A 14,381-nucleotide genomic window follows, 5' to 3' on the forward strand; every position below is an offset into this window, starting at 1 on the left:
GGAAGGTCATTAACATATAATATAAATAACAAGGGACCCAAGATGGAGCCCTGTGGTACGCCACACCGAAGGGAAAGGGGGATCTGTCCCATTATAGCTGGCAGTTTGAAACCGGTCTGAAAGATACCTGGTGAACCAGAGTAGGGACTTGTTACGTAAACCATAATGTGAGAGTTTTTTTAATAGAATGAAGTGATTAATGGTATCAAATGCTTTTGAAAGATCCAGAAAAATACATCTAGTATTTTCTTTTCTATCTTTTGCTTTATACATTTCAGACAAAAATTGGACAAGTGCCATGTAAGTAGAGTGTTGTTTCCTAAAACCATCCTGGTGAGCATATAACATATTATTTTTGTCCAGATGTTGAATTAATCTTGTGTAAACAAGTTTTTCAAGAACCTCGGACAGGGCTGGTAACACAGAAACTGGTCTATAATTGTTAAACATTGCAGGGTCATCACACCACTCCAGTAAAATGATAGGTAAGATAGTTTTGGGGCGGACTTGCCTTTCGCTGTCTGAAGAGCGCGTGAGCAGCTTCGATGTTGGGACTCATGACGCGGTCTTTGTCCCAAGGACTGGAGAGACAACGCTGATTAATGACGTACTCATACAACTCTGGCCACACAACATGATTTATCATAATGTGTTTCTGAGTTTCCTGCTTCTAGGAAGGAAAAGTCCAAACTGCTCAGCGACCTATGTGGCTGTTTTCAGAGGCCCTGGGACTTAGTGTCTTCAATAATCAGAGGTGCGTTGCTGGGCCCTGGGACTTAGTAATCAGAGGTGCGTTTTGGGCCCTGGGACTTAGTAATCAGGGGTGCATTTTGGGCCCTGGGACTTAGTAATCAGAGGTGCGTTTTGGGCCCTGGGACTTAGTAATCAGAGGTGCGTTTTGGGCCCTGGGACTTAATAATCAGAGGTGCGTTTTGGGCCCTGGGACTTAGTAATCAGAGGTGCGTTGCTGGGCCCTGGGACTTAGTAATCAGAGGTGCGTTGCTGGGCCCTGGGACTTAGTAATCAGAGATGCCAACCCTACCTGTCCCTGGCCAGTGTCAGTGTCTTTTCTACTTCTGTCCCTCATGTCTCCAAGTCTTCTAGCGGTTATTCATCTCAGCTGCCAAAGACAACCTGGTGCCGTTGGTCCCGTCCAGATAGAAGATCTTCTTGACCCTGAACCCTTATCAATAAACATCGCTCGTCACAACTGGGTCCTTCAGACGTTAAGGCCCCGACCTCCAACTGGTGTGATGGTGGTGATCTCAGCTGGGACTCTTCTTCAGGGAGGACACACACACAATGAATGGAAGGAGGTCAGATAACTGGAAAGCATAGTAATGATTCATATAAATAATGGAGGAATAATACACAAGGTTATATGAAATCATGCTTAAATGTAATTTTCCCTTTACAATATATAATAAAGTGTGTACATATACACAGAAGTACATGGAAACACATCTTTGAAGGTTATTAAACAGTAAGGCAATAGGGTTGGCCGGTCTTCCTGGCTACCAACCTCCTGGTCCAGGTACGACCAGGGATGTAGAAGGGCTGGCCGGTCTTCCTGGCTACCAACGTCCTGGTCCAGGTACGACCAGGGATGTAGAAGGGCTGGCCGGTCTTCCTGGCTACCAACCTCCTTGTCCAGGTAGGACCAGGGATGTAGAAGGGTTGGCCGGTCTTCCTGGCTACCAACCTTCTGGTCCAGGTACAACCAGGGATGTAGAAGGGCTGGCCGGTCTTCCTGGCTACCAACCTCCTGGTCCAGGTACGACCAGGGATGTAGAAGGGCTGGCAGGTCTTCCTGGCTACCAACCTCCTGGTGTCTTTCCGTCTGTCCGTCTGTGTGTGTGTGATTGTGTGTGTGTCTATGTGTGTGTGTCTGTCTGTGGTTGTGTGTGTGTGTGTGTGTGTATGTGTATGTGTATGTGTATGTGTATGTGTGTGTGTGTGTGTGTGTGTGTGTGTGTGTGTGGTGTGTGATCCTGTCCAGACTCAGCTGATCAGCAGTGAGAGACAGGAGGAGACTCTCCGTCCTCCACAGGACTCAGAGACACTGAGGATCCACTAAACCAGATACCAAACCCAGGATAGAGGGTCTGAGTGAATGAGGTGTTGAAGGTGTGGAGGTGGATCAGTGAGTCAGAGGAGACTGTGTAGAAGGACAGAGAGCCAGCAGGACAGTCCACATACACTGCTACTCTACCAGAGACACGGGGGACGGAGACGGAGGTTACTCTCTCATTGTGACGGACATAGTAACGATCATCATAGCAGTCCAGACTCCAGGACTGATCATTACATCCAAACATACAGTCTCTACTGTCTCCTCTCCTCCTGATTCCTCTGTAACTCACTGATATATCAACCAGTCCTCTGGTCTGGACCTCCCAGTAACAGCGACCAGTCAGACCATCTCTACACAGCAGCTGAGACCAGGTCTCAAACCTCTCTGGATGACCAGGATATGGCTGATCCTCCTCCACCCGGGTCACCGTCCTGTTGTTGTCAGACAGTTTGAGGGTCCTGTCCACCGTGTTGGTGTCGACTGTGAGTTCACAGGAATCTGACGGAGACAACGAGACACAACACAGCTGCAGTTATTAACCAATCAGCTCTTTGGTGATGACATCACAGGGTTGAATGAGTGATGTCACAGTCTGATGAATGAAATTAAAAACACACTTACACTTCCTCAGACCTGGTGTCAACCATCTGACTCCAGCAGGCTCCACCCTGAAAGGGGGGGGGGGTCATTACATCACTCACTCACACAGCTGGGTTCCCTCTAACCTGTCTCTCTATCGCTAACCTGTCTCTCTCTCTCTAACCTGTCTCTCTCTCTAACCTGTCTCTCTCTCTCTAACCTGTCTCTCTCTCTCTCTCTCTCTCTCTAACCTGTCTCTCTCTCTCTCTAACCTGTCTCTCTCTCTAACCTGTCTCTCTCTCTCTAACCTGTCTCTCTCTCTAACCTGTCTCTCTCTAAACTGTCTCTCTCTTTCTCTAACCTCTCTCTCTCTAACCTGTCCAACCAGACCAGGTCTTTAAGATGGATTACTACATGGATCAGAGTCTAAGGGGACTGGAACCTGTCCCTTCTCTCTAAGGGTTTGGTAACAGCAGAAGGACCAGGTCTTAAAATCTGGATCTACTACATGTAGAGATGTTCTGATTCTGATGCCAGTATCAGAAATGCCTAGGTTGGTGTTGCACTATTGTTAAATACTTAAAGATTTAAATGGCTTTTTATTTTAGTACATCATGGCTCCCCAACCACCAGCAGTCCTATGAAGGTACCCGTCTGGTTATATTTTCTGGCAGCCATGGAGGTCGTAAGAGGGGACGTCGTCGCCATGGTCCCCGACGGTGTCTGTCCCATCTGAGTCCGTCCCGTCTACTGTTATTGTTTGGTGGTTTTGTCTTCTTTTATTGTGGTAGTCTGCTACTTTGCTTTTTCTGTTATTAAATTCTCAAGCTGGACGTTTTGCCTCCTCTCTGCATTTGGGTCCACCATCTCATGGACCCCCCAGGACAGGATGTATTTACAATAACATAACCCTAACCCCCCAGGACAGGAAGTATTTACAATAACCTAACCCCCAGGACAGGATGGATTTACAATAACCTAACCCTGACCCCCCAGGACAGGATGTATTTACAATAACATAACCCTGACCCCCCAGGACAGGATGTATTTACAATAACCTAACCCCCCAGGACAGGATGGATTTACAATAACCTAACCCTGACCCCCCAGGACAGGATGTATTTACAATAACATAACCCTGACCCCCCAGGACAGGATGTATTTACAATAACCTAACCCCCCAGGACAGGATGTATTTACAATAACGGGCAACTACTCTGTAGTATTATATTAACGTGGATTATTATATTAGTGTGTATTATTATATTAGTGTTTATTATATTAATGTGGATTATTATATTAGTGTGTATGGAGGAAAGTCAAGATCATGTTTTTTTCACATTCAACTATATCTACATTTTATGTTGATGAACTACTATATATTGTTATTATTTTATTTTGATAAATCAGCCTTACAACTGGCCTCTTCATCTTCCTCCTCCTGATCCCTCTCTACCCCCGTCCCTCTCTCTGGATCTGCAGCCTCCTCTTCCTCCCTGTACATCACTTCAAACACCACAGGAACCAGGAAAGAGGGTTTTGAGGGACTTTTTGAATCTAGAGTCGTACTCTCCCAGCACAAGAGGACCTTAGAGAAATAACTGGTCCAGACGTCAGAGTACGTCTCTAAACGATAACGTGAGCCATGCAGCACCGGCAGCTGACATTTAAACCTCTAGATAACTAGTCTGCCTAAAGAGGAGATTAATGCTTCATCCACACAGAAAAGCACATCGCCTTGTGCTAAGCTAGGCTAACCCTGTCCTGGACCTCTCTTTGTGTAGTGAAACTGGTTTGATCCCAGGAAAGAGGAAAAAATATGTTTCTTAAAACCACGGACAGATATCTGTCCAAACTCCATCACCTATTAACAAAGGGAGTTATGATTTTAGTTCCTGGAGATGTTCTCCTTTAAAACGTCCTCCACTAATATCTCCTTCTTGTTGATCAGTGTGTGTACCTGAGAGTGTCCAGTCTCCAGAGAGGATCCTTCAGTCCCGCTGACAGCAGCTTCACTCCTGAGTCTCCTGGATGATTGTAGCTCAGGTCCAGCTCTCTCAGATGGGAGGGGTTGGAGCTCAGAGCTGAGACCAGAGAAGAACAGCCTTCCTCTGAGATCAGACAGCCTGACAGACTGGAAACACACAGAACAACACACAGGAAGCCTCTGTCAACACGTGGAGCCATGTGCTAGTTCTTTCTTTGCTTGTTGTCCAGGTACATTTTAGTCCAGACTTTGAATAACCTTTAGAATCATCTGCAGGATTTAATTATTGAGTCTCAAAACTACTGCTAAAGTTCATCACATCAACAGACACAAAGCTACACGTCAGCTGTTTATCAACTAAAGTTAGTCAGGGTTTAAATGGTCATCAGTTGAACGGGTTAATGAATCCTGACCTGAGAGTCTCCAGAGTACAGTGTGGACTCTTCAGTCCATCAGAGACCAGGTTCCCTCCTGAATCCTCCAGGTTGTTGTTACTCAGGTCCAGCTCTCTCAGACTAGAGGACTGGGAGCTGAGAACTGAGGACAGAGCTTCACAGCTTCTCTCTGACAGGTTACAGCCACTCAGCCTGGAAGGACAACAGGAAGTTATTTATTATTAACTCCTGTTATAAAAAGATAGCAGAGTATTTATTGATGAATAAATCCCACGTACAGAGCTTTGTTGGAGGCTTTGACCACGGGCAGCAGCCTCAGAAGAGCCTCTTCTGAAGCAGAGTATTTCTTCAGGTCAAACACGTCCAGATCTTCTTCTGATGACAGTAAGATGAAGACCAGAGCTGACCACTGAGCAGGAGACAGTTTATCTGCAGAGAGACTTCCTGAACTCAGGGACTGTTGGATCTGCTCCACTAGAGAACGATCATTCAGTTCATTCAGACAGTGGAACAGATTGATGCTTCTCTCTGCAGACAGATTCTTATCCATCTTCTCCTTGATGTACTCCACTGTTTCCTGATTGGTATCTGATCTAATTCCTGTCTGTGTCAGCAGACCTCGTAGGAGACTCTGATTGGTCTGCAGAGAAAGACCCAGGAGGAAGCGGAGGAACAAGTCCAGGTGTCCATTTAGACTCTGTAAGGCCTTGTCCACAGCTCTCTGGTAGAAACGTGCTGATGATGTTTGTTTTAGTCTGACTCTGAAGAATTTAGACAGCTTGGATGTTGTTTGTTCGCCAGCCAGAAGGTTGACTCCAGAGTCGGTGAAGGTCAGATGGACATGAAGAGCAGCCAGAAACTCCTGAACACTCAGATGGACGAAGCAGAACACCTTGTCCTGGGACAGTCCACTCTCCTCTTTAAAGATCTGTGTGAACACTCCTGAGACGACTGAGGCTGCGTTGATATCGATGCCACACTCTGTCAGGTCTGATTCATAGAAGATCAGGTTGCCTTTTTGCAGCTGCTCAAAAGCCAGTTTTCCCAGAGACTTGATCATCACCATGTTCTCTGGACTCCAGGTTTGATCTGTCTCAGTTCTTCCATCATACTTGACATTCTTCTGTTTGGACTGAACCACCAGGAAGTGGATGTACATCTCAGTCAGGGTCTTGGGCAGTTCTCCTCCCTCTCTGGTCTTCAACACCTTCTCCAGAACTGTAGCAGTGATCCAGCAGAAGACTGGGATGTGGCACATGATGTGGAGGCTTCGGGATCTCCTGATGTGGGAGATGATTCTGCTGGCCTGCTCCTCATCTCTGAATCTCTTCCTGAAGTACTCCTCCTTCTGGGCGTCAGTGAATCCTCTGACCTCTGTCACCATGTCAACACACCCAGGAGGGATCTGATTGGCTGCTGCAGGTCGTGTGGTTATCCAGAGGCGAGCAGAGGGAAGCAGATTCCCCCTGATGAGGTTTGTCAGCATCACACCCACTGAGGTGGACTCTGTAACATCAGTCCCGATCTCAGTGTTGAGGAAGTCCAGAGGAGGTCGACACTCATCCAGACCGTCAAAGATGAAGACCACCGGGACCTCTTCAAACCTGCTGAGTCCTGCTTCTTTGGTTTCACTAAAGAAGTAATCAACAAGTTCCACCAAGCTGAACTTTCTCTCTTTCAGCACATTCAGCTCTCTGAAGGTGAATGGGAATAAGAACTGGATGTCCTGGTTGGCTTTGCCTTCAGCCCAGTCCAGAGTGAACTTCTGTGTTAAGACTGTTTTCCCGATGCCAGCCACTCCCTTTGTCATCACGGTTCTGATTGGTTCATCTCTTCCAGGTGGGGCTTTAAAGATGTCTTCTTGTCTGATTGTTGTTTCTGGTCTGTCTGGTTTCCAGGATGCTGTTTCAATCTGTCTGACCTCATGTTCATCATTGACCTCTGCAGCCCCTCCCTTCATGAGGTAGATCTCTGTGAACATCTGATTCAGAAGGGTTGGGTTTCCTTCTTTAGCAATCCCCTCAAACATACACTGGAACGTCTTCTGCTGGTTAGATTTGAGTTTACGCTTACAAACTCCACAATGACTTCCTGAATGAACACACAACAAAGAAGATCATTCAGACATAGAACATGATTTATCATTTCCTCAGAGAACGAGTACATAAATATATTTTGTAAAATGTTTTGAGACAAATATCCCGTTGATCCAGCATGTTAACTCTTTAGAGAAACCCTCTTACTGCTTTGCAGACGGTCAGCCAGCTCCTCCTGCTTCATTCTCCTCAGGAAGTGCAGTGTGATCTTCAGAAATGCCTCTCTGCTGCTCCTCCTCTGCTCTTTATCCTCACAGTTCAACACCTCCTCATCCTCCCTCTCACTCTTTAAGCATTCTGGGTAACTTGGACTCAGAACCTTCTGGATCTTCTGCAGCTCGTTCTTCACAAAAGTGACAATGTCGTCCTCCAGCAGCTGGAACAGAAGATTATATGAAGGACCAAATTAAAGTAAAATCAAGGATACACACATCAGATCCATGTTGGACAGAATAGATGTAAAAAATAGTTGTTGTCCATATACAGACCATAAAGATGGAGTCCAGGAGGGTTTGATGCTGCTGGGCAGTCTGACCACTGGGACCATCTGAGCTCTCCTGGTCCACTCTGTGGAGGAATCAGGAAGAATTAGCTCACATCATGTCTGTCCACAAAGAGACACACACAAGGTAAAGGTCCATTAAGTGATGTTTGGATGTTAACAGTGAATTAGAGGACTCCCTGTAGTGGTCCACCTTTACTAGTCCTGCTGCGTATCAGTTTGAAATCCTCACCTTTGATCTACAGAGTGGCGTCCATCTTTGAAGCATAAAGGTTCACCCATAGACCCGTCACTCTTCATGGACACACAGCTGGGTTCAGGTTCTTCCATATTCCTCCAGATGAAACACAAGATAAATTCTGCACTGCACCCACAACACACTGAAACCAAACCTGTCAGTGGTGTATTACACCTACTGTACAGTATAGTTGTATCCAGGAAGGTCTTGTTAACATTGTGTATGATCCATGATCAATATTTAATTTAGACATGTCTTAAAGCTGTATTCAGTGTCGTGTGCAGCACAGGCTTGAACATAATGCTGTGGGGGGACCGTGATGGTGGAATAGGAATGCTAATGTCAGATTGAGATCATATGTACGAGCACTTCCAGATGGCAGAACTAGATCGGTAGCCCTCGACAGTGTTGTAGCTACTCAAGATTTGTCTAACCACGTTCTAATACATATGGGTTTTTTCCATCAACGTTAGCAAATGTCAGCTCCCAAATGTCCCACCAAACATGGAAATTGAGAGCATTGGTGGCCCGTTGGTCCAGTGCTTTAAAACTATTAGCATCTTTCCTTGGTATATATTCTGGACATAACTCTGCACTTTACTGATTTTTGCTCTTGTGGTTAGAAGTTTAATGAAATTTAGTTGTAACGGTCCCGGTACTCAGTGAAATTAAAATTAGTAGGTTATTTAAGGAAAATTCTTTGTGAAATAATATCTAAATTAAATTGTTTGAATACAACGCAAAACATCCATCCATCCATCTTCATCCGCTTATCCGGTATCGGGTCGCGGGGGCAGCAGCTCCAGTAGGGGACCCCAAACTTCCCTTTCCCGAGCCACATCAACCAGCTCCGACTGGGGGATCCCGAGGCGTTCCCAGGCCAGGTTGGAGATATAATCTCTCCACCTAGTCCTGGGTCTTCCCCGAGGCCTCTCCCAGCTGGACGTGCCTGGAACACCTCCCTAGGGAGGCGCCCAGGAGCATCCTTACCAGATGCCCGAACCCACCTCAACTGGCTCCTTTCGACGCGAAGGAGCAGCGGCTCTACTCCGAGCTCCTCTCGGATGACTGAGCTTCTCACCCTATCTCTAAGGGAGACGCCAGCCACCCTCCTGAGGAAACCCATTTCGGCCGCTTGTACCTGGATCTCGTTCTTCGGTCATGATACAACGCAAAACATTTTTTTTTAATTATTGACATGGATGTGTTACTGAACACAATTTACAATCACATTGATGACCACAATGGAAATAAGTCCTAAATTTATTGTGTTTTTATCCTCGATTGAATATGATGTCTGTTTATGTGTAAGGCATTCTTACAATTTCTATCTAATTCTAATTCTAGCAATTAAATTAATCAAATTATATAAAAATAAAACTACTTACTTTTTTCCATATCTTTGTTTAAAATCAATAACAAGGTCCTTTGAGTCGTCACTCTTGAAGGACACACAGCTGGGTCCAGGTCCAGATTCAGGTCCAAGACCAGGTCCAAGTCCGTGCTGCTTCTCTGGGCTGAAACACAAAACACACAGAGCTTTGAGTGTGAATGATGATGGATGGATGGGTGGACAGTTAGAGATGGTCCTCTCACCTCTGAGCTTTGGTCTGGCTGTCATGGTCCCCACACAGACGGGGTTTAGGGGGAGGGACCCCCTCCTCTCTGTCCTCACACTGACTCATAGCAGAGTCCACACCTTCATCTGGAGTGGAAACACTGAGAGCAACAGTCCAATCATTCATCAGCACATCATCACTCATTCATCCCTCACATCATTACTCCTGGAAAAAAGCCAAATATCAGCAGCTGTCCTCTGATTGGCTGCTTCTCTCTGAGTCATATCGGTGTCAGTTGAATCCTTTTGGCTCATTGGACTGATGCTCAGACTAAAGAAGCAGTTAGAAAAGATTAGATTAGATTATACTTTATTCATCCAACAACAAGGAAATTTCCTTATTACAGCAGCAGCATTTTCTTCAATAACAGCAAAAAAAATAAATATCGATAATAAAGATAAACAGAAAGTGTGTGGTGTAGATGGGAGAAAAAACGGAACAGAAACTACAACATTATCAGGTAGTGCAGGTGTCGTAGAGTCTGACGGCGGCCATGATGAAGTACCTGCGGTACCTCTCCTTCTCACACCGTGGGTGTATCAGTCTGCTGCTGAAGGAGCACCTTAGGGACCCCACAGTGTCATGTAGGGGGTGGGAGGTGTTGCAAAACATGATGAACTCTGATAGAACTGATCAAGACATGGATCAATAGAGGTTTGTTATTGGACAGAGAAGATGCTGCTGGTTCTCATTGGTCAGTGGTGAGGACGAATCAGAGCAGAGGAAGTTGCCACCAGATGCTCTACTTCTATCAGTCCACTAGATGGCCTCCTGGAGCTGTTTGGAGGATTTTACTGCTTCATGGGACTCAGAACTGGATGTCACCAGAGAATCTCTAATAAAGGGAGAACGTCCACTCTAAGGAAACTTCCGGGTTGGTACAATGGGGCTTAATAGGGAGTAAGATATGGAGTGAACAGGCTCTCCGGAGACGGCTCTGATGTCACTTTGGGTGACGGCCATCTTTTGACCGGAGGTCCTCACTCTTACTAATTTCCTCTTCCTGCCTGATCCCCCCTTCCTCCTCTCTCTTCTCCTCCTCCATTCATCTCCCTCAGCCTCCCCTCCCTCCTCATCTTCCCCTCCTCCCTTTCTTCCTCCTCTCTCTTCCCTTCCTCCCTGTCTCTCCTCTTCCCTCCTCTCCCTTCCTCCTTCCTCTACTCCTCCTACCCTTCTCCATGTCTTTCTTCCTCCTCTCCTCTCCTCCATCTCTCTCTTCCCCTCCCTCCTGTAAACTGGTTTTCCTTCGTTCCACAACTGACTAAAGCCAACCCACCTTTAGTCTTTAATTTGACCTTTGGTTGTTTCTACAGCGAGGACTCGAAGCACACGAGGAATCATGTTTTCTGAACACTGTGTCTCTTGCTTAGCGCCTCTTTAACACAGAACAGCCTAAAAGGAGAAAAGTGGCTCCAACAGCTGAATTAATAAAAGATCTACTACAATCTGCTGATTAATGTGCACCATGAAAAGAACACACTCAAAACAGTTCTCATTAAATTACAATAAAATAGAAAATATTCTACAATAAAATACCATCATACACAGACACTGGTTGGAATTTGACAGCTCAACTACAAGTAATATTCTTTTCTTATTAGAAAACATGTAGAAAGGTGCAAGATAATACTAGATTGAAAGCTGTGTGCCTGTTGAAATGGCTGCTGTCATTAAGGGGAGACACTACTTCAACATATCAACAGAAAACTTCCCCAGCTCATTACTCACATTAACACGATTAGTTTTTGGATTCCAGGTTTTCTGACATGAGTTTCAACATGAAAATTAGCCATTTTCTAATGCTAACCTTTGGTGAATATAGGAGAAATCTACAGACACAAATGGACAAAGTGGAATCAGATAAATGATTTCTCTCCACTCGTCTGAAAGAAGACATGTTGAAGATAAAAAAAGGCCAAACTCTACTCCAAGCTGCTGACCAATGAGAGAAAACATGAACACAAACACATCCAACCACTAGAGAAAGTTGGGTCAAATAAAGAGGGAAAGGATTGAGGATTGATAATAGCAGGTGAGATTTTATCCTCAGCTGTTTTCTCTGTGTTGAACCCCCCCCGGCCTAACAGACCCCAGATCAGACTCAACTCTCCTCCTTCTCCTTCATCTGGACTTCTCTCTGCCCGCTCACACAGGCGGCCATCTTGTCTCCCAGCTTTAAACAATCACACGTTCACCATCAATTCAACCGTTTCTCCAACCACAACAATCAAAGACGTCATCTCGACCAATCACAACTCCACCTACTGAACTTTCAGCCATGGACTTCATCAGTTTGCAGCTGTCTTCTGTCCTCAGCAGGTCTGTGTAGAAAAGGAGCTTCAACTTCAACTTCAACAGACAAAGTGAAGTGACACATTTTCTCATCATTAACCAGAGGGTGTGTGTGTGTGTGCGTGTCCTTGCTTCATTAATAAAGTATGCATTCTGACTGGTTGGACCACTAGTGGAGCCAGAAAAAGCTAATGTGGGTGTGCATCAGAAGAACTGGTGTCCCATTTGATGCCGTTCCACCCCCACATATACCGGTAGATTCTGTGGATGCTGCTGAGTGGTTTGATGCTTTTTGGGGTCGAAATATTTGATACATCTGCATAAAGGTGAATCCAGGCTATTGTATGCAAATGAGGAGCGACGGACTCGGCTCGCCACCTCTCAAAAACAAAGAAAAAAAATCTTTTAACCCTCATGTTGTCCTATATCAATGTTCTTTTTAATTCCCCAAAATAACATGATTGATTCCACACGGCGCTCTTTGCCAAGTACAAATCTCTACTTTCATTAATTTTGGGGCGTCTTATTCAATTATATAGCATTTGAAAACAAATTGAAGTGTTCTTGAAATAGTATTGAGTAAAAGTTGACATATTCCAGTCTATGATTATCCATCAACATCCATTCCTTTAATTTTAGTCTCAATAATTCCTAATTTCTGCTTTTCTAACACAAACATTAGGTATAATTTCCTATAAATGAGGTTTATTGACCATGAATTCGAAAAATAACTGTAAAACTAAAGTTAATAAGTTAGTGTTACATAGTGTTAAAAACGTCCAAAAAATTGAAAATCATTGAAAACAAGTGTTGAAAAATGGGACAAAAATGTAAAAAAAAGCTAAAAACATCGTTAAAAAGAGTCAACAGAAGTGTTGATCTTCAATTTTGACGGGAAGACAACGAGAGGGTTAAACTGCCCGTTGTTGGTCTGAAATCAGCAGCTGTCGACTATTCCTCACATCAAATGTTTTCAGTAAACACATTTGGGGGAACCAGAGCCGTTCAAAAAGTGGGCGCTCCCTGTGGAGCTTGGAACGGGAATCTGTTGTGGTTTGAGGTTTTTGTTTGGGGTTTGTGCTCCTTGTGCACCCCCCCCCCCGTTTGTCTCCTTCTTGGTGGCCTTGTCTCTTTGCTCGTCCCTCTGCCACTATCTTGCTGTGTTCCTCTTCTGTCCCTGTGTCTGGGTCTCCCTCGTTTTGTCTCTCCGTCTCGTCTCTGTTCTTCTCGTCCCGTCTGTCTGTGTGTCTCCTTCGCTCAGTCCCTTTCTCTCCCTTTTTCTGTTTGTTTGTGTGGGTGTCTCTCTCTCTGTGTTCATCTCATCTCTCCTCTCGCGTTCCGTCTCCTTTGTAGTCGTCTCGTCCCCGTCCTTCTTGCCTTGTCTCCTTACTTGTCTCCCTCACTGCCTCTTATTCTCTGTGTCTTTGTCTCTCTCTCCTCTGTGTCTTCTGTGTCGACCAAAAAAAAACGGACATGTCAGTGTTCAAAAACTCAACATCTAACTTAAGGCAACATGAAACAGTAATTTTAGTTTTTGCTGTGGATAGGTGAATATTTGTCTTTTAGATTACATACAGTAGCGTTATGTTTTAGAAATGCAGTATCCATCCAAATTTGATGTGACAAGTCTCTCACTTAAGCTATTTTGTAATTAATAAATTAATTTTAATTTATTTTATTGATTGGATGAACTATAGTTTGCCTAAATATGATTATTTTGTATTTTTGTCTGTCTAATTGATGCTTGTGTTAAGAAATAAATCAGACGTTACTCAACAGTTACTCACTACTTGAGTAGTTTTTTCATCAAGTACTTTTTTACTCTTACTCAAGTAATTATTTGGATGACTACTTTTACTTGAGTCATATTATTCCGAAGTAACAGTACTTTTACTTGAGTACAATTTAAGGCTACTCTACCCACCTCTGTCCAGCACACACACATGATCCAGCCTCCCCATTTCATGCCATTGCATGCCAGCTTTATATGCAATTCACAGTTTGAACTAACTAAATGTCGGCCTATACATTGACAGAGAAAAGGAATGTGCCCTCCATTTCTCATGACTACATAGACTTTAATACTAAGATTCACACATCTAGAGTTTCTACAGCTTTTACTTTGATACAATAAATACATTTAGCTCCTAATACTTGTGTACTTTTAACTCAGTAGACATTTAACTTGTACTAACGCAGTAGGCTTTGACGGTGTGTATTACTACTTTAACTGCAGTACAGAATAAACACTAGAGACTTCAGATTCTTTCATGAGTTGTGTGTTCTGAATATAAATAATAGGTGAGTTTCAGTAAAGTTTGAGGAGAAATTTCTAGTCCTCACACTCACTTTGTCAGCAGAGCTACATTTATTTCTCAAATAATGATTCTGGAAACAGCTCCATTATGGTTAGCATGGTTAGCATTGGTTAGCTCCTGCTGTTGGAGCAGCTGGTGATTCTGAACACAGGGCTGTTACACACAGCTGTTAGGATTAATCACTGTTACAGTTAACCCTAACCAAGCTCAACTCTTCTCCAACAAAACACATTTAACAGTTCAATGAAAGATCAAAAATCAGCTGAAAAGTGGAACTTACC

At 44.3% G+C, this 14,381-nt stretch overlaps 1 protein-coding gene across 1 annotated transcript; it reads right to left on the reverse strand.

Annotated features, from left to right (window-relative positions):
• Nucleotides 1-1,850: 1,850 nt before the first annotated feature.
• On the reverse strand, nt 1,851-10,840 carry LOC116676104 (NLR family CARD domain-containing protein 3-like). Its single transcript, XM_032507452.1, has 11 exons — nt 10,767-10,840; nt 9,468-9,590; nt 9,260-9,388; nt 7,866-7,967; nt 7,620-7,698; nt 7,279-7,507; nt 5,314-7,126; nt 5,054-5,227; nt 4,614-4,787; nt 2,696-2,742; nt 1,851-2,572 (listed from the first exon to the last, which is right to left on the reverse strand). The coding sequence occupies exons 2-11, from the start codon at nt 9,554-9,556 to the stop codon at nt 2,010-2,012; spliced, it is 3,399 nt and encodes a 1,132-aa protein (XP_032363343.1). The 5' UTR covers nt 9,557-9,590; nt 10,767-10,840; the 3' UTR covers nt 1,851-2,009.
• Nucleotides 10,841-14,381: the final 3,541 nt, after the last annotated feature.

This window comes from Etheostoma spectabile, unplaced genomic scaffold (assembly GCF_008692095.1).
Source record: "Etheostoma spectabile isolate EspeVRDwgs_2016 unplaced genomic scaffold, UIUC_Espe_1.0 scaffold00002686, whole genome shotgun sequence".
Taxonomy (NCBI): domain Eukaryota; kingdom Metazoa; phylum Chordata; class Actinopteri; order Perciformes; family Percidae; genus Etheostoma; species Etheostoma spectabile.